Source organism: Leptodactylus fuscus, chromosome 1 (assembly GCF_031893055.1).
Source record: "Leptodactylus fuscus isolate aLepFus1 chromosome 1, aLepFus1.hap2, whole genome shotgun sequence".
Lineage (NCBI taxonomy): Eukaryota > Metazoa > Chordata > Amphibia > Anura > Leptodactylidae > Leptodactylus > Leptodactylus fuscus.
Genome location: NC_134265.1, coordinates 136,392,955 through 136,413,555, shown reverse-complemented (window position 1 = coordinate 136,413,555; position 20,601 = coordinate 136,392,955). Strand labels below are relative to the sequence as shown.

General features: G+C 39.9%; 1 protein-coding gene across 1 annotated transcript in view; it reads right to left on the bottom strand.

Annotated features, from left to right (window-relative positions):
* Positions 1–2,715: 2,715 nt before the first annotated feature.
* The window catches only part of ROR2 (receptor tyrosine kinase like orphan receptor 2), a 130,077-nt gene continuing 112,191 nt past the window's right edge, over positions 2,716–20,601 (bottom strand). Inside the window, exons 5-9 of the mRNA XM_075276711.1 lie at positions 9,378–9,505; positions 7,960–8,274; positions 6,124–6,369; positions 5,306–5,511; positions 2,716–5,136 (exon numbers count right to left, since the gene is read on the bottom strand). Of these exons, the coding sequence (XP_075132812.1) occupies positions 3,718–5,136; positions 5,306–5,511; positions 6,124–6,369; positions 7,960–8,274; positions 9,378–9,505 (2,314 nt within the window). The 3' untranslated portion in view covers positions 2,716–3,717. The remainder of the gene's footprint in view (positions 5,137–5,305; positions 5,512–6,123; positions 6,370–7,959; positions 8,275–9,377; positions 9,506–20,601) is intronic.

The following is a 20,601-nucleotide window of genomic DNA, read 5'->3' as shown; positions in this document are numbered from 1 at the left end:
TGTGTGCGCACCATGCATCCGCAGTAATAGTACGGCGCTGTGCGGGAAGCCCTTCCCAGCAGCGCCGTACTATTACGGCGAATGTCGGGAAGGGGTTAAACCAACTGCGGGCAAGCCGTCCCAAAGCAGTTTTTCAGTGGACAGTTCAAGTTGCAAGTGTAAACGCCACATTGCTCTGCTTGCTGTCATTCATTGTTTACTGCCAGTCCATGGTCATGTGATGAGCACACAGGTGTACAGCTCGTTACCAGGCAGATGTCTAATTACTATGCTATAACTGTAACGAGCTGTGCACCTGTATATTCATCACATGACCATGGACTGATTTTTTTCCACTGGGAGTAAGCAGAATGAATGACAGCAAGCAGAGATCTAGAAAACTGTGAGGAATTGATTCACGAAGTATATTGGAAAATTGTATAACTTTTCATTATACAAAAGATAACATTTGTGTCTCAATATTTGTCAGAAGCTGGGCAATCCTTTTAATCACTGGCAAAGCAGCAAAAAGATGAGGTTTTAAAAATTGTTGTCTCAAAAGTATACTACCTAGTTGCCTTGTATTGATGCCTATATTCTCCCACTCTATTTTTTTAGTATAATATATTTTGGTACACATTACCTCTCTTTATGTACTTGTATAAACCAGTTGAATATTATCATCTAGCATTGACATTATTGTCACTCCTTGAGGGGAAATCCCAGGAAAATTTTGAGGAATTTGTGAGTCACAACTAACATTGATTTCCAGAATATAGAGCTGTAGTACCATACAAGTGCCTGATCCCCTTTGACCTAACTCAGAGATTATACTTACTGGAAAGCTCCATCAATGTGAATGTCTAAAATATTGAGGATGACATTTGCATTAATGAAAATCCCTGAGCAATGCTAAATGGTTTTAGCATATGAAAACTGGCAAAGCCCCGTGTTCATAGACTCCACAAATGTGACCCTCTATTACAGGTCAGACAATCATTTTCTGGTGGATTTTCCATTTCATTACATGATTTAAACAACATCTATAGAGCAGCCGTACATGTTTGTTGGTGCATAATATGCAAAGGCATCTACTATGGCATACATGAAGAGTAAATAACAGACATAATCAAGGGCACTTCTGGCTGTCTGGATGGGACAAACAGCAAGGTAACATAAAATTCACTACTATAATTCAGGCCATGGAATGAGTATTATGGGTCAATTCATGTTTGACAAGTTAATACCGTAGTTAATAAGGTTGAAATAAGAAAGAGGTCCATCACATCCAACCTATAATCCATTCAAGAGAAGAAGAAAACCTCACCTCCCATTTACATGTACAGGACAGTATGTTGCTGGGCGCCACTGACTACTACGGTAGTATTATTGATAATTATTATACTAGGAGTCCCTCTCCCAGTATACTGTAAATCTAAAAGCCGTTGAGAAATCTCTTCTATTCTTATATCGTTGCAATTTCTTAAGATAGCTTCTATGGGCATTATACAGCTCACATGAGCAGGAGGGAAGAGTGTGGTCATGAGACCTCCCTGGCTTCCTGTTTATGTTCATGGAATATTGATAGTGTTATGCATTTGCACAGTTGCGCAATGGAGATGCTGTGGATGGCGCTTGATTCCCGTGAACACATGAGGTAGGCTGTGTTCCTTCCAACAGCATCTGTGATGATTTTTTTGCCATAGGGAATTAAATTTTCTATCACGTTACTTATTGGCACCTGTGCTTTATTGGGATATTTATAGAGAGATTTGACATCACTCATGTCATGAATTATATATGAATGGAACAGCAGATGTACTTACCACTTGTACATTATAACTGTTTGATATATTGTCACTTGATAAGGTTTTGGATCTGTAGGAATATCCCATGATGCACTATAAAGATGCTGGGCTTGCACTGTTTGAGAAAGGTTTGGGTTGAACTGAAATGTTGTGTCATTAGCCTAATAAAGTCAACATTTTTTCATTTATTTTGGAGTGCTCTTTTTTCCTTTGCTATTTTGGCCATCTTGCCACTGACTGTGCGTATTTACATAGTGCTGCTCTCTTTTTCATACTAGCAGAATTGATATCTATTATGCTAGTAGTGCCTGTCCCAGAACACTGTTCAGACTGGTAAATCTGGCCAACACACGGACCAAGAAACTTGGTCGTGTGAATGTGATCAGGAGTTTGTATGGTGAATGCCCCATATTAGGGGAAATATTTCTTACTAACATAACAATCAGAATAAACCCCTGGGTCGAAATACAGTGTCCAGTAATCTAGTGCCTATAACTTTTATTATTTTCTAGAAAGGCACCTCTAGGTCCCAATTGCAGCCAACTCGGCCATCACAACTTCCAGAATCTACGGCAGCTCCTTGGAGACTCCATTTCAGAGATCGCTGAAAATTGAGGAAAAAAAAGCACAGAGGACTAGCCCCTCTGAACCTAGTGTAAACTGCTGTGTATATTACTGTACATTACATACTCTTCCATATTGGATTACCAATGTACTATTGTACGGACTGGACATAAAGCCATACAGAATGAAAAGCCTTTATGTCTATTGTACTTTGCAGAAAGCCTTCCAATCACAGCCCATTCTTTTAACTGCAGAGAATGCTTTTGTATGCTACATACATTAAAAAATGTATTCAACATTTTATGCAAAACCTTTATTAAAAACATGTTTCTGAATTTACAGAACTCAAACGACAGGATGCACTGTGATACAACTGACCGTGCAGTTTGTGAGCTTTACAGAATCAAAGGTATGAAATGAATTGACCTGTTTACACAGTTATAGTAAAAACATGAACATCATACAATATAAACTGACTCCTAGGATGACAATGTAAACCGTTAAATTATAAAGGACTTCTGAGCAAAACACTTCCATTCTTTAAAAAAAAAGGTATATAAAAAGTGATAGAACATAAATTACATTTAAACGACTGTACATGATTTATTCCGCAAAAAGCATGAACCAAGACAGCACCCTACACAACGCTGCTGCCTTCTATTTTCACACTAACGTTTCTTTTTTTGGCGTGAACGAGAGCAAATTCCATTGCAGTTGGCTTCCAAGCACCTTCATTTCTTTCTAGGTGCTTCAGCAGTGTCTGTCTAGCTAGTCACTAAACTAAAATGGAAAACTAAAAATACTAATAGATCCCCAGTCTCAGTACTTGTTAAGCTAGTGCATTGTACACCATTTGTACATGATTTCGGCATTTGGCTCCTTACTAACATGGATGGAGGGTGATCTATTAAGTGGTGTCAATGAACCAAAAGACATATCATTTCTGAGAAACACACACTCCATACGTTACACTTCACATCTCTGTAGGAATCATCATTGGTGTGGCTCACGTGCAAGAAAATCCTGGGAAATGTCTCATCATGAAAAGACAAGGGATCGTCGGTTCTCTCTTCTCATCCTTACAAATTGGCATAGGCACATTTCAGTAAATTTACAGTCACAGTCTGGATTACACATGTTGTGCTCTGCTACTCAGCCGTATGTTGCACAGCAACAGTACATTACATTTCCTTTTATAATAGTGTTGCGTTCCAAAATCCTGTGTGTTGTTGCTGTCAACACCAAAATATAATAAACTAGTGTTTATGGCTCTAACTTGGAATATAGGCACCACGTGATTTATTTTAGTCAGTCGGTTGTACTATTCAAGTCTTGAAGAAATGTTCCTTAAAGACATAAGGAGGATTTAAGCTTCTGACTGAATATCTGTCTCATCTAATGGAGATGTATCATTATCACCCAGTAATTCCGTCTCTGGTACAGAGCCTTCTTCCTCCTCTTGAACAGGATTTTGTGACACATCCTCGCCTGTTGCGTGTGCTTCGTCACTGCCATCTGCAAGAAGGGCAACTCTATCGGCCATGGAATTGTTTGATGGTGCAGTTGTTACATATCCGGTGCTAGTGGAGCCGCTCCCACTATGATGAGATCCAGGTTTTGGGATGATCTGGGGTGGCATTTGCTGAGGAGCCATTTGCATAGGTATCTGAACTGGATAAAAATAAGCAGCCATCTGCTGATAGCCATTGACTGGAATGTAGAGCTGGGGAGGTGGAACCATAGGCCTTATCTGTCCTTTCATTGGTAAAAACTGTGGCTGTGGGAATGGTCGTCCTTTGGGCTTGAGGTCAACATATCTAGCATTGCTGACATTACTAACCGGGCTTGTACTAAGCGAACTTGTCTGTGTGGTATTACTTGCACCAGATGTTTGTGCAGAGCTGTTGTAGTTAGACATATTTTCCCATGTTCTTAATCTAGTGTGAATGTCTTTAAATCTAGGTCTTCTTGCAGGGAACTCATTCCAGCACTCGATCATAAGGGAATAAATCCAGGCTGGGCAGTCATCTGGGCACAGCAGCAGCTGGCGATTCCGTATCATCTCAATAACATCTTGATTGGAATACCCACAATATGGTTGTAGACCATAGCTAAAGATTTCCCAAAGCACTACTCCATAGGACCATATATCAGAATCAATGGTACACTTGCCATATGCAACCGCTTCTGGGGACATCCATCTTATCGGAAGAAGTGAATTCCCAACTAACTTATAGTAATCTGCAGAATACACTTCTCGGAAGAGACCGAGGTCAGAAATTTTAACTGTTAATTTATCAAACACTAAAATATTTCTTGCAGCCAAATCTTTGTGAACAATATGGTGACTTGAAAGATACTCCATTCCTGCAGCTATCTGAGTTACAATGTGGAGAAAATCTGATGGTTCCAAAGTAGATTTTACAGTCTTGTCATCGTCTGTGCTGCCTACATCAGAGTGTGGAGATCTCATGACAAGAAATTCATGAAGGTCACTAAGCGGGGAATAGCTAAAAATCATACTCATCGGCTGCTCCTTGGTTACAGTACCAAGGAGGCAAACAATATTTGGGTGCTGCAACCTTGATCTCATCATAGCTTCATGCTTAAATTCCTCTCGAAGAGCCACTTCAACCTTGTCCTTTAAGGTCTTTATAGCCACAGTCTGTGTCTGTTCTCCAGGTGCCGTACCAAAGAGGTGTCCCTTGTATACCTTTCCAAAACGATCTTCTCCCAGTTCTTCCATTAATCTTACAGTGGACAGGTTTATCTCTTTTACTTTAACCTAAGAAGAACGGAAAAAAAAAATATCTGAGGAATCTGAATGCACAGTGAATAAATTAGGGATTCTGATTATTATACATGATATAAACTGTTACCCATTCCTATATTAGAAGGCATTCACTGATTTAGAGGACTATGGAAAATCAACAACATAATCCTAATAATCCTACCTGCTGCTTGTGCTGGTTCATAAGGGGCATCTCCATGTCTTGGCTAGGTGATGCCATCAGCTGGCGTCTCTGAGGGGTAGCAGATGATGCTTTCTGTTTGTTTCTACACATACAAACTAAGAAGAAGAGGCAAGCGATGACCAGTGGAATTGCAATGCTGGGGACCAAGATATAAAGGATTTCCATCTTTGTGTTTTCTCTGGTACCTGGAAACAATACAATAGGAATAACCGTGACTAATGCTTTTTTGGTTCATCTGCTTTTTGAGATAAAACACAATTTTATGAACTATTAAAACTATTTATCTACTATATAAAAATATGAACTTTTAGACTGTAAAAGTATCCTAAAATTAAGGCAAATAAAACTCATGGTTCTTCTATTTATTTCTACTGAGGACAATGGCGCATATCCATCCTAATTTTTGGCCAAGAACAGGAATATATGGCTACAGATCTGTGAGCAAACATCTATTTCTCTAAGCACATTTTAATGGAAAAAGGAAATATCTATACAACTGATCAAACTGAGCTCCATGCTGTGTAGAATTATGTTTTTATATATTAGCACTTGTTTTACAGATTATACACTTATGGTGCATGTAATTCAGTTTCTACTCTTCTTACTAAAAAGTTTGTTGAATCTTTGAATTAAAACCTGAATTAAAAAAAAAGAAAAGGTAACACAAAGAAATCATGTCAGATTATGCTAAAAATATATGGAATTTAGCAAACATCCTAAAATATCTCAATAAATGTGAAAAATTTGTTCATACAAGGGCATGTTATGTAGAAATATGTGGGAACTCTGATACGTACGGCAAGCAGGCACATCACACAGCTCTACGCGTACATTCTTGTTGAGGGTGAAGCACCAGGGACCTTCCATCTGGCCACCAGGATTACGGCAGTATGCATGCCCTCCGCCAATCTCTGGATATTCAGCAGCAAACATCTGGTGGGTGTGTGGAAACTGGCTGCTCCATGGCTGGCACTGGTGTCCAGACTTGGTGACGCTGACTGACCCTCGGTAATCAGTCCCGGTACCATTGTAACACTGTTGATCTGTAAAAGTAACAAAAAGAATGTAAACCTAAAGAACAAAAATAATACACTATTTTTTATTTTACTTTAGATGTCTGTTATTAAGTCAAGGCAATAAGCAGCTGCCTCCAAAGTTTTAAAGGTCGGATACCCTTTTTTTTGCCAGGCACACTAGTCTTCTACTTTTTTCATGTCTCATTAGAAATTTTATAGCCATGAGGAACAGAGTTTTTTTGTGGCGTTTAAGGGCCCGTTCACACGGGTACAGAGGGGGCAGATTATGGCATGTAATCCACGTCATAATCCGCCCCCTCACAATGGTGGTCTATGGAGACCGCCAGGCTTCTTTTTTGTCGCCGCTAGCGGAAAAAAGAAGTGAGCTGTCCTTTCTTCAGGCGGATTCCGTGGCTCGCTGAGCTGCGGCGCCGCCTGGCGGCAGCAACCTCCGGAGTCGGCCCATTCATTTGAGCCAACTCCGGAGGGGTAAGCCGCAACCGCAACAGTCGTGGCAGGCGCGTGTTAACCGAAGAGTGACACGGCTCCCCGCGTCAATCTCGGTGTCAAAATCCGCCCCCCCCCCCCCCCCATGTGAACTAGCCCTTACCGTCATGTCAAAGTGGATGGGATTCTAACGAATCCCATAACCACTTTGCGATAAAAACCACACTGCGGACATGCTGCGATTTCCAAAACATGCGTACAGTCTTAGCAGTCTGAAGCCTCAAGTTGCGAAATCATAACGCCTTACAGTATCTGCAAAGTGGATTGATTCTGGCTAATGCCATCCAAAGGCTGCAGAAAAAAATATGCAGCGCAAAAGCTGAAAAAAGCTGCTTGTGTTTTTAAAAATTGCAGCATGGCAATTATGCCTGTGGAAACGCTGACGTTTTCCATATTGATATAATAAGGGCAGAAAGTCCACAGAGGAAAACAATACTTTCTGGCACGATTTTTTTTCCTGAGCTTCGCTACGCTGGACCTTAGCCTAAATGTTTAAAATTACCACCAAAAGTACTTGCCGTTTTGTTTGCATAGTCTTGAACCTCTGGTCTGAAATGTAACAAAGCATTTTGTATACTGTAAGACAGTAGGAGTGCTACCACTCTTTGTCAACTCCTGTACGTCCTGCTGCTGTGCACCAGGTACCACAAAACTACATCCATATAAGGGACTTCTGCTAAGCACTGGGTGATACTTCGAGCTAACAAGATTTTTTTGGTTGTTTTTTTTTCCAGTTAGTTTTAGCTCTGGATTCTGTACAAACCCTGCACATCTGGTGTGAATGTCACGGCATTTACACGCACTAAACATGAGGGCTAACCACAGAACAGAAATAGGCAATGTTATACATCAGCCAAGCTGTCTTTGAAGGCTGTTTACAAACAAGATGCAGACATGCGTCTCTCGCTGTATTATTTCTAATCACAGAAAAGATTTCTAGGTGGGCCTAGACACAAAGCCTGCTGGGACAGGGCACATTCATGAACACCTATAACCTTTCTCCAAGACACAATACCAGTACACAGGGTAGATGGCAACCAGTCTTAAGCTGGGCTCCTTCCTAATCAAAGAAAGATGTTTGACAGCCACACACGCTGAGTTGCAACTTACATCTGTTTATTCTCTCCATTGGGATTCCAATCCTCATGCAGTTTGCCGCCTCTTGGCTCTCAGGCAGAGGGAGGTCTTCACAGTTTGGAAGGTGAAGCTGCATAAGTATGGCAGGATTTGAGCGGGCAATGTTGTATTCCTGATGACACAGATCATTTTCCAGTACTTCACACTCATCCCTGCACAATTCTCTAGGCTTTGGAGTGCGGGTGCGGTCATCACACAGTGGAAACACAAAATGACAGAAAGATGGGATAGCAAACTGGGAACACTGGTCAGAGAGGTGGGTTGAGGTTCCTATCATGGTGAAGGCCGCTGAAGAAGAAAATAAAAACAATTCATGCAACCTTTAGATACAACAGCTAAGATATAGGAATGCAAATTGTTTTCAGTGTGTATTGTACGTTCCATGGTAAGTATTGGGTTTGGGTGCGAAATTTAAAAAAATATATGTTCCCAAACTCTAAATAGCAGAAGCATCAAGCACCACAGTACAGTATCACTGGTGCCAGCATTGCCTCCCAATCGTCCCCTCTGTGAATGGCGGGTAGAGTCTTTCCTCTCTAGAATTCTCCCCAAATAAAGTCTTCCACACTTGAGGATGATCTGTCCCCAATTCCTCACGCCCCACAATGTCAGGAGAATCACCACAACAAGGAAAAGAGATAAAAGAGCCTGTGACCTCCATTAGCAGTGTGTGATGCTTGTACCTCCAGATTACAGCATTCTCATCCCGGGTGAAGGACTTGTGAATTTTCTCAGGTCCTTCAGCCTTTCTAACTACAGAGGCCGCACTGTTACTACAAGGCTGACATTATTGGTGCAGCTTTTGCTTTAAAGCCCCTGCTTTGTGTAAAAGCTGACACTGGCAGGTAATGGCCCACCTCTCAGATTAAGAAGCATTGGTCTAGAGGACAGTCACAGCATGATCAGACTCACTTTCCAAACTTGTTTTGGGAGTGAGAAGACAAATGTCAGCACAAATCATAGATACAGTCCTTTAACCCATGCAACTTCTACTAAAAACTACAACGTTTGCAAGTTGGCTATAGTATAAATAGACTGAAAGACGTAAAATTTTACTTCTTTATTCCTATCACCTATGTTAGTGTACAAAAATGTGTTTGCATTGCATGTTCTTAACATTAGAGGGCGCCAAACAATGATAAACCATTTATTTTGAAAAGGATTGTAAGAATAAGAAACTATCCTCGTAACTTTCACACAAAGAAATCCACAAATCTCTACATGACAAATAATTTGATGTGTTTATTAGGAATATGTAATATATCAATGGGCAGTTTCAACGCATTATGTGCTTTTATATTTTTTTAAGCATATATTATTTTACATGTTTCTACAGATATCTACTTTAAATAGGTACAGTCATTCAGAGCCTTGGGCTTTGCAGCACTTACCAGTAATTCGGTTTTCAATCTCCCCCTGCATCTGGAGAGAATCCACATAAATACTCCTGTTTCCAATGAACCTGGCACAGGCAATGCCCCTATAAGGCTGGCAAAATCCATCTTCCTGGTAGTCATACCTGAACGGGGAAAGAAACATGCACCAGTTTAGATAACTACTTGTCAAACCACTATAGCTATTCAATTAATAATATTACTATAACTATTCCCAGCAAAAAGTATGCATACATTTATTACGTGACCTGGAAGTTTAAGGCTGGGTTCACACCAGTGCATGAACTCAGTTTGTGGTTTCAGTCTCCGAACCCGCTTAAAAAATGCATTTTTCACCCTTTTCGAGCGGTGAACTTCATTATCACGGGTAACCGGATTTTTAGGCTAAGGCCCCACATAGCGTCCCGCAGCAAAATAATGTTTTGGGAAAAACCATGGCGGCAACGCATCGTAGTTCTTCCCGCAACGTTTTATATAGGAAGTTCGCAGAGGTTTACTTTCTGTTTCAACTATACCTATGGGGAAACCGCCGATGTTTCTGTAGGTTTAAATGATATACTGCGATTTCCAAAAACGCGCTGGTTTTGAAAATTGACGTATGTCCGCACCACAGTTTTTACCGCAAACTGGACATGGGATTCGCTAGAATTCCATCCACTTTGCTCTGACTGTAAAATGCAGCGATTTTGTCCCTTGCATTTCCTCCGTGGGCAAATCGTAGCGTTTATACCACATGGGGCCCTGGCCTTAAACGGATTAGGATTCTGTTCGGTGTGTCCGCTTGGGGACAGTACACCAAATGCAGGTGTGAACCTAGCGTAACATACTGCTGTGTACAACCATACCATGAAGTAAGACCATTATATATTGATCTTACTGGCCTACAATTTTGATCAGTATTGTGAATTTACTCACACGTGCCATGGAATCTACCCATAAACACATTTTTGTTAATGCTCATGCACACCAACGTATAGCACACAGACCCATTCATTTCCATAGGCCCATGCACAGGACCATAGTATTCAGGGATGTGTGTGAGGAGCGCATGTCCTGTTTCTTTATGTTATGTACATTCAAATGACACAGAAGGCCTAGAAATACCATCCATGTGTCGTTTCCTGACACATACAGTCCTATGAAAAAGTTTGGGCACCCCTATTAATCTTAATCATTTTTTGTTCTAAATATTTTGGTGTTTGCAACAGCCATTTCAGTTTGATATATCTAATAACTGATGGACACAGTAATATTTCAGGATTGAAATGAGGTTTATTGTACTAACAGAAAATGTGCAATATGTATTAAACCAAAATTTGACCGGTGCAAAAGTATGGGCACCTCAACAGAAAAGTGACATTAATATTTAGTACATCCTCCTTTTGCAAAGATAACAGCCTCTAGTCGCTTCCTGTAGCTTTTAATCAGTTCCTGGATCCTGGATGAAGGTATTTTGGACCATTTCTTTCTACAAAACAATTCAAGTTCAGTTAAGTTTGATGGTCGCCGAACATGGACAGCCCGCTCTCAAATGATCTGAAAACAAAGATTGTTCAACATAGTTGTTCAGGGGAAAGATACAAAACGTTGTCTCAGAGATTTAACCTGTCAGTTTCCACTGTGAGGAACATAGTAAGGAAATGGAAGACCACAGGGACAGTTCTTGTTAAGTCCAGAAGTGGCAGGCCAAGAAAAATATCAGAAAGGCAGAGAAGAAGAATGGTGAGAACAGTCAAGGACAATCCACAGACCACCTCCAAAGAGCTGCAGCATCATCTTGCTGCAGCTGGTGTCACTGTGCATCGGTCAACTATACAGCGCACTTTGCACAAATAGAAGCTGTATGGGAGAGTGATGAGAAAGAAGCCGTTTCTGCACGTACGCCACAAATAGAGTTGCCTGAGGTATGAAAAAGCACATTTGGACAAGGCAGCTTCATTTTGGAAACAAAAATTGAGTTGTTTGGTTATAAAAAAAGGCGTTATGCATGGCGTCCAAAAAGAAACAGCATTCCAAGAAAAACACATGCTACCCACTGTAAAATTTGGTGGAGGTTCCATCATGCTTTGGGGCTGTGTGGCCAATGCCGGCATCGGGAATCTTGTTAAAGTTGAGAGTCACATGGATTCCACTCAGTATCAGCAGATTCTTGAGAATAATGTTCAAGAATCAGTGACGAAGTTGAAGTTACGCCGGGGATAGATATTTCAGCAAGACAATGATCCAAAACACCGCTCCAAATCCTATGGCATTCATGCAGAGGAACAATTACAATGTTCTGGAATGGCCATCCCATTCCCCAGACCTGAATATCATTGAACATCTGTGGGATGATTTGAAGCGGGCTGTCCATGCTCGGCGACCATCTAACTTAACTGAACTTGAATTGTTTGTCCAAAATACCTTTATCCAGGATCCAGGAACTGATTAAAAGCTACAGGAAGCGACTAGAGGCTGTTATCTTTGCAAAAGGAGGATCTACTAAATATTAATGTCACTTTTCTGTTGAGGTGCCCATACTTTTGCATCGGTCAAATTTTGGTTTAATGCATATTGCACATTTTCTGTTAGTACAATAAACCTCATTTCAATCCTGAAATATTACTGTGTCCATCAGTTATTAGATATATCAAACTGAAATGGCTGTTGCAAATACCAAAATATTTAGAACTAAAAATGATTAAGATTAATAGGGGTGTCCAAACTTTTTCATAGGACTGTATGACAATGGACATGTGCATGTAGCCTTAGAATTTGCTGTTGGTGTCAGTATTTGTTTACAGGCAGGTCCTGATATCCCTGCCATTGTACCATTCTATTATTTCCCAAAGCCTACTAATATTTTCTCTAAATGACATGATTCTTATCTGATAATGGGATTGCATCTTCCATGCGTGGTCAATTTTATACATTATAATTCTTGGTTTCTCAGGAGCAGAGAAACTGTAATAAACTTTGGATTATGGATTCAGTGATATATTCAACAGTAATTTCTTTGAAGTGATTTCTTACATGACTATATTCTAAAACAGAAATTTTGTATATATACAAAATAAAATGAAGCTAGGCTATACTATCTGATGGCAAAGAAGTGGTTAAAGTATAAGGTTTCTCATAGACGGTTGTACAGCAGCCTTAGAAGTGCTGGGGTCATGACTACCTCATTTATAGCACAGCTGCAGAATGAGAGGACACAATGCACATCCTGGGGCCATGCAAGTGTTCATTGAGTCGAGGAATGCTAGATGGCTACGGGGCATTCCACACACACTAATCACAGGTTGTTAACGTGCTCCAAATTCTACTTTTCCGTTAGCTGCTCTTTTGTTAAAATTGATAGTTAATTAGCTATGCATGCATTAATTATACATCATAAAGCAACTGTCCAAAAGCAGCTCTATACATTGGTTTGGTACTGGCTCTATTAGACAGCATGATCATTGGGGTATGGCAAACATATGAGATATCATCAATTATAGAAGCAGTTAGTCATATTTTCTACAGACTATGGCACTGTATGGTTATACACTATATGTATGTATTTATATCCCTCTTTAAGAAGGACATGTGGCAGAGGTACACAGACAGAACAGAAGCTACATGAATAGTTTCACATAAGTAAAGACCTTATTGAATGCATCACTTGAAGAAACCGATAAAAAGTGAACCTTAAGGGATGTACTGTCATTTGTTAACTTGTATAAAGAAAGAATAAGTCCTGCATGCGGGACTATATCTTTAAGCGGAAAAATAAAAAAGATGATAGCAGTGAGATTTTTTTTTTTAAGATGAGAGTCCCTCGCAGAATGGAAGTCCGGACAGAAGGACAGTTAAGTATTATGGGGTGTGCTGAGTCAGTTAGATGGAAAAGGCCAGTAGTGGGTGGAATAGCTAGGGAGACAGGGAGGGGGAGGGAGTAAGAGGGAGGTAGTGAGAGTCAGCCTACAACTATTTTATTTTAAATTTGGTTTTTATTGAAATATTTTCAAATACAAAGAAGAAAAGTGAGGACAACAGAAACAATGCTCCAGGAGCAGGCCATTGACACAACGTGGAAGATTCGGCATAATATACAGCAATCAGATACACTCAAGTCAGCCTACAACTACCATGATGCATTGCATGAGCTAAGACCGTAGAAAGCTACAACATGTAAACAAATACAGAGGATGCCAGGAGCTCCTAGAGAAACACAGAAATCACTCAAAACACTGCTAAAGGTATTGGGGTGCACTTAACCCATTAATTACACTATATATATATATATATATATATATATATATATATATATATATATATATATATATATATACACACACTAGCTTTTACCCGCGACTTCGTCTGCGGTGATTTGAGAATTGGGAGGACACAGACGTGTGAAACTGTAAAAGTGCTTTAAAAAGTTTGGTGGGCTAGCAAATGTGATGTGATGTGTTGTATTGTGTATGTCGTGATACAGACAATGTGATGTGTTGTATTGTGCATGTCGTGATACAGACAATGTGATGTGTTGTATTGTGTATGTCGTGATACAGACAATGTGATGTGTTGTATTGTGTATGTCGTGATACAGACAATGTGATGTGTTGTATTGTGTATGTCATGATACAGACAATGTGATGTGTTGTATTGTGTCAGTCGTGATACAGACAATGTGATGCGTTGTATTGTGTCAGACAATGTGATGCGTTGTATTGTGTATGTCGTGATACAGACAATGTGATGCGTTGTATTGTGTCAGACAATGTGATGTGTTGTATTGTGTATGTCGTGATACAGACAATGTGATGTGTTGTATTGTGTATGTAGTGATACAGACAATGTGATGTGTTGTATTGTGTATGTAGTGATACAGACAATGTGATGTGTTGTATTGTGTATGTCGTGATACAGACAATGTGATGTGTTGTATTGTGTATGTCGTGATACAGACAATGTGATGTGTTGTATTGTGTCAGACAATGTGATGTGTTGTATTGTGTATGTCGTGATACAGACAATGTGATGCGTTGTATTGTGTCAGACAATGTGATGTGTTGTATTGTGTATGTCGTGATACAGACAATGTGATGTGTTGTATTGTGTATGTAGTGATACAGACAATGTGATGTGTTGTATTGTGTATGTCGTGATACAGACAATGTGATGTGTTGTATTGTGTATGTCGTGATACAGACAATGTGATGTGTTGTATTGTGTCAGACAATGTGATGTGTTGTATTGTGTATGTCGTGATACAGACAATGTGATGTGTTGTATTGTGTATGTAGTGATACAGACAATGTGATGTGTTGTATTGTGTATGTAGTGATACAGACAATGTGATGTGTTGTATTGTGTATGTAGTGATACAGACAATGTGATGTGTTGTATTGTGTATGTAGTGATACAGACAATGTGATGTGTTATATAGTGGAAAGCTATATGTAAATGTGAGTGAGTAGAGTGAGGGCTACTCCTGAGGTGACAGTAAGGAGTGTGCAGGCAGGTTGAGGCAGGAAATGCCAGGCAGTGTGTGTGAGTGTGTATGTAGTAATACAGACAATGTGATGTGTTGTATTGTGTATGTAGTAATACAGACAATGTGATGTGTTGTATTGTGTATGTCGTGATACAGACAATGTGATGTGTTGTATTGTGTCAGACAATGTGATGTGTTGTATTGTGTCAGACAATGTGATGTGTTGTATTGTGTATGTCGTGATACAGACAATGTGATGTGTTATATAGTGGAAAGCTATATGTAAATGTGAGTGAGTAGAGTGAGGGCTACTCCTGAGGTGACAGTAAGGAGTGTGCAGGCAGGTTGAGGCAGGAAATGCCAGGCAGTGTGTGTGAGTCTATAGCTGGGGCTAGGAGTCCTGCTTTTGTGAGTCTCCTGCTAGGAAGCCATGTTGTTTAGTGGCACCAAAAGTAGCCTGTGACTCAATCCTAAGGGAAAACTATGTTTGTGGAAAATTGCACGCAAATCCGTCCAGGCGTTTTAGCGTGATTGAGGAACAAACATCCAAACTCACAAACATCCAAACACACAAACTTTCACACTTATAATATTAGTGGGATATATATATATTAGGTTCTTTGCCCGGAAAACCCCTTTAGCAACATAGACTGGGATTTTATTTGGACTATAGTAAATAAAAAGTTAGTGATATTTTTGCAAATCAATTTGTGCTGACCTAAAAGGTAATGAGGGCCCCTATGTGTTAAGAGCCTCCTGAAAGATATATCCCATAAGGCATATTCTATGCAATTCATGCATCTGGCAGTATTGCACACTCTTTGGGGTATGTGCAGCTGTATTCAACCACTCTATCCTATTGAGAAGAGCATCTGCCAATGCAATAGAACTGAGCACTGGAACTAAGGGGTGGCACTGGAACACAATGCACTCCTGCAAGATGCTGGTGCTCAATAGTCACATGGAAAGTGAAGAGAATAAGCTGCAGACAAGTGAGTAAAAAGGCTGAATTGGGTGAAAATTGTACTGCAGAGTACTGTATTTTGCATTTACAGTGTTAAAAAATGAATTTCATCATTCCACATTATGTTTGTTTGTTTTTTTAATTCAAAGACAAATCTGGCAAACTCTGGCATGATTTTGGAGCAATGAGGTAGATTTATTTTGTATTGTATTCAGTAGTCCTTATTACAACATTATCTGGTATGCTACCCAGATTCCCCAGGACCTTTAAAAACACATCTGACATGATATTGTACAATAATGTAGCAAAGAGTGCAATTTATTTAGATAAAAATAGTATTCGGTATGTTACCGAACTTTCCCAGAACCCTGAAAGGCACATCTGAGGGCCCCTTCACACTGCGTACGCACGCCGCGTGAAGGGGCCCTAACAAGCTTTGGCATGATTGGCACATAGTCCATATTACTGCATGACCTGGTGTGTTATCCAGCATTACCAGGACCCTGAAAGGGAAATCCTGGTAAACTATTGTATGATTGTAGCACAAAAAGGTGGATTTATATAGGTATAGTATGCAGACTTTCAGATTTTACCAGAAGTCAAACACAAATCTGGCAAGCTCTGGACCAAGGAGATTTATATTACATTACATTACTTAATTTGTGTTTCAGGATTCTCAGCTACAGCATTATCCAGGGACACTGAAAAGCAAATCTGTATATATATATATATATATATATATATATACAGTCCTATGAAAAAGTTTGGGCACCCCTATTAATCTTAATCATTTTTAGTTCTAAATATTTTGGTGTTTGCAACATCCATTTCAGTTTGATATATCTAATAACTGATGGACACAGTAATATTTCAGGATTGAAATGAGGTTTATTGTACTAACAGAAAATGCGCAATATGCATTAAACCAAAATTTGACCGGTGCAAAAGTATGGGCACCCTTATCATTTTATTGATTTGAATACTCCTAACTACTTTTTACTGACTTACTGAAGCACAAAATTGGTTTTGTAACCTCAGTGAGCTTTGAACTTCATAGCCAGGTGTATCCAATCATGAGAAAAGGTATTTAAGGTGGCCAATTGCAAGTTGTTCTACTATTTGAATCTCCTCTGAAGAGTGGCATCATGGGCTACTCAAAACAACTCTCAAATGATCTGAAAACAAAGATTGTTCAACATAGTTGTTCAGCGGAAGGATACAAAAAGCTGTCTCAGAGATTTAACCTGTCAGTTTCCACTGTGAGGAACATAGTAAGGAAATGGAAGACCACAGGGACAGTTCTTGTTAAGCCCAGAAGTGGCAGGCCAAGAAAAATATCAGAAAGGCAGAGAAGAAGAATGGTGAGAACAGTCAAGGACAATCCACAGACCACCTCCAAAGAGCTGCAGCATCATCTTGCTGCAGATGGTGTCACTGGGCATCGGTCAACTATACAGCGCACTTTGCACAAATAGAAGCTGTATGGGAGAGTGATGAGAAAGAAGCCGTTTCTGCACGTACGCCACAAATAGAGTTGCCTGAGGTATGAAAAAGCACATTTGGACAAGGCAGCTTCATTTTGGAAACAAAAATTGAGTTGTTTGGTTATAAAAAAAAGGCGTTATGCATGGCGTCCAAAAAGAAACAGCATTCCAAGAAAAACACATGCTACCCACTGTAAAATTTGGTGGAGGTTCCATCATGCTTTGGGGCTGTGTGGCCAATGCCGGCATCGGGAATCTTGTTAAAGTTGAGGGTCGCATGGATTCCACTCAGTATCAGCAGATTCTTGAGAATAATGTTCAAGAATCAGTGACGAAGTTGAAGTTACGCCGGGGATGGATATTTCAGCAAGACAATGATCCAAAACACCGCTCCAAATCCTCAGGCATTCATGCAGAGGAACAATTACAATGTTCTGGAATGGCCATCCCAGTCCCCAGACCTGAATATCATTGAACATCTGTGGGATGATTTGAAGCGGGCTGTCCATGCTCGGCGACCATCTAACTTAACTGAACTTGAATTGTTTGTCCAAAATACCTTTATCCAGGATCCAGGAACTGATTAAAAGCTACAGGAAGCGACTAGAGGCTGTTATCTTTGCAAAAGGAGGATCTACTAAATATTAATGTCACTTTTCTGTTGAGGTGCCCATACTTTTGCACCGGTCAAATTTTGGTTTAATGCATATTGCGCATTTTCTGCTAGTACAATAAACCTCATTTCAATCCTGAAATATTACTGTGTCCATCAGTTATTAGATATATCAAACTGAAATGGCTGTTGCAAATACCAAAATATTTAGAACTAAAAATGATTAAGATTAATAGGGGTGCCCAAACTTTTTCATAGGACTGTATATATATATATATATATATATATATATATATATTATATATGTATGTATGTATGTATGTATTAAATCAGTAGTTGCGCCTAGTATTCAGAATGTCATTCCATGTCTTTCTTTGATTGTTACTCAGCTTTTCAATACTCCTGAAAGGTAAACAAGCACAATATTGCGAGGATATAGGAAAAAAGGGAATTGTCAAAGCACAACTACACATTCAGCAAATTGGGAAAGTTAGGAGACTTTCTCTGAGGAGCTGTACTGGGCTGTGTTGTTGTCACTGTGTATACACAACTGCTGACACCGCTACTGCTGGTACTATTGGTATTGACACTGTCGCTACTGTTACTGTATCTATTTCATACTGTCCGTTACTCAGAAGATACAAAATTCCTGCACTCCCTGTATAGAGAGAAATAATGCCCAGCCCTTTCCTCCTAAACTTGCTGGCTCACATGAACTAGGAAAGAAGAAGGGGCATGGCTGCTGCCATAGAGAAGAATATACTGCTTTTCTAATTTCATTTTCATGCTGTTTAATTGTGATATAAGAGAATAGAAGAGCAATAAAAATCTGTGAGGTGTCATATAGGAAAATGTTTATTCTCCATTTGTTTGGAGTCTGGTTCTAAAAGTCTTGATTAACCTTTCAAAGACCTTCCTCCACTGTTCCTCAAGATCTTACAAGTCAATTGGCAATTTAACTGAACATGTAGATTTCATATAGATTTTTTTTGCATATTGCAAGCACATAAATGCCCATAGAAGCGCCTAGCTCATACAAAGGTAAGAAAGCAACATCTTTGGTATGGCAAAAAGTCCTGAATCCATAATAAACATTTCAGAGAGTCAAAGAACAGCAGACAACAAAGGTCACATGCACAAAAATGTGTTCTCTGTAAAACGTAGTGCAAAGTGAGCAGACATGCTTTACTGGGGAATTAACTGTGCTGAAAGTGTGCTTATTTGTTAAAATGAAATATAAATGCTTTCAGCTGTTCGTAAAGGATATTGAAAAGGATTGCTAGAGTTTGACTTGATTTCTGATTCATAGCCCCACAGCAACATGTAAAAGTTAACAATGACTAGTAAATAAACCTCAAGCGCAGAGAAAAAGTAGATGCTTCCCATTCTGAAATGCAAAGCAGGCCCTTGGATGCCCTGTAGACAAGCTCTCGGGGCTGTAAGACCTTCAGACCGTCAAGATCAGGCACGGGTCTCCCAAACATGTATCCTTCAACACCTATTCAGATTACTAGGCAGCTGCTGTCATGAAGTTGTTCGGAGAACACTGTGATAGCGAAGCACCAAGTCAATCAGCATCCGTCTAGGAAGCTGACATCTACGGCCAGTTTTCTAGATATGCAAGTCCAAAAAGCATTACAGGTGTCCTGGCACTGTGGAGTGCTGAAACTATAAGATAAAAAGTATTCTCTAAAATAATTCCATTATCTGAATCACCCTATTAGAGAAGGAAAATGAAATGTGTGTCAGAACACAGGCTGGGGGAAGCTCATACTCTACCTATGTGATCGGAGAATAGCCCGTCTATTACACGTTCCATGCTAAAATAGAGTCACTAGTTTGTCCTACTGACTCCAAAGCCATGGCAGGGAATAAATAAGAAATATAGCTGCCTTTACGGTTTCCAATCCTTCAAGACGACAAGTCTTGTAGAAATTCAGAGAACTGGTCTGCTACATCTTGGGTTGGAGGTCGATTAAGCTAGTTGGGTTTAGAGAGTGAGGAGAAGATGGGGGGGGATGCCTGAGCTCCTGGGACACGCAGAAAAGAGACATGGATTTCTCAATGTTAGAAGCACTGGGATTTATTTTATGTATATTTTCTATATTTAGTGGTTCTTTAATGCTCTCAATGTTATTACAATGCTATAATACAGATTCAATTTATTTTATAATCCTAGGTTAAGAGTTGGTGAACCTTTGCGGAAACTGTCCAGTAAGTTAAAGGGATACTCCGGGATCCATGATCATATTTAAAGTGGTAGTTTATGCTGATGTTTTGACATTGCTTTTTCTCTTATCTATTCTATTTGCCAGATACTGCTGAATATGTGTCTTCAGTGTTTGCAGTTCACTGCCCTTTGCCCTATCAGTGGCCAGTCTCTGTTCTTAGTCACCTCTATTATCTTCTTGTCACTGTGATTGATGGCTAATGGAGCCTTCTGTCAGCTCTGTAAAGTGCACTTAGCTGCTAAGCCCGGATAGGGGCTAGAGCAGTGCTTGACCAGTGCCTCTCATCTCTGTATGTAACTCGATAAATAACATTGGGCAGTTTAGTTTTGGAGTATTCAGCTGGCCTGACCAGTATATCACATAGGCTACAGTGCCAAGTCCAAAGACTTGTCACTGAAACTAGAAAGTGGAGTGGAGAGTAGCCAGGAAAGTAGGTGAAACCTTTAGGCTAAGGATTCACATAGCGGG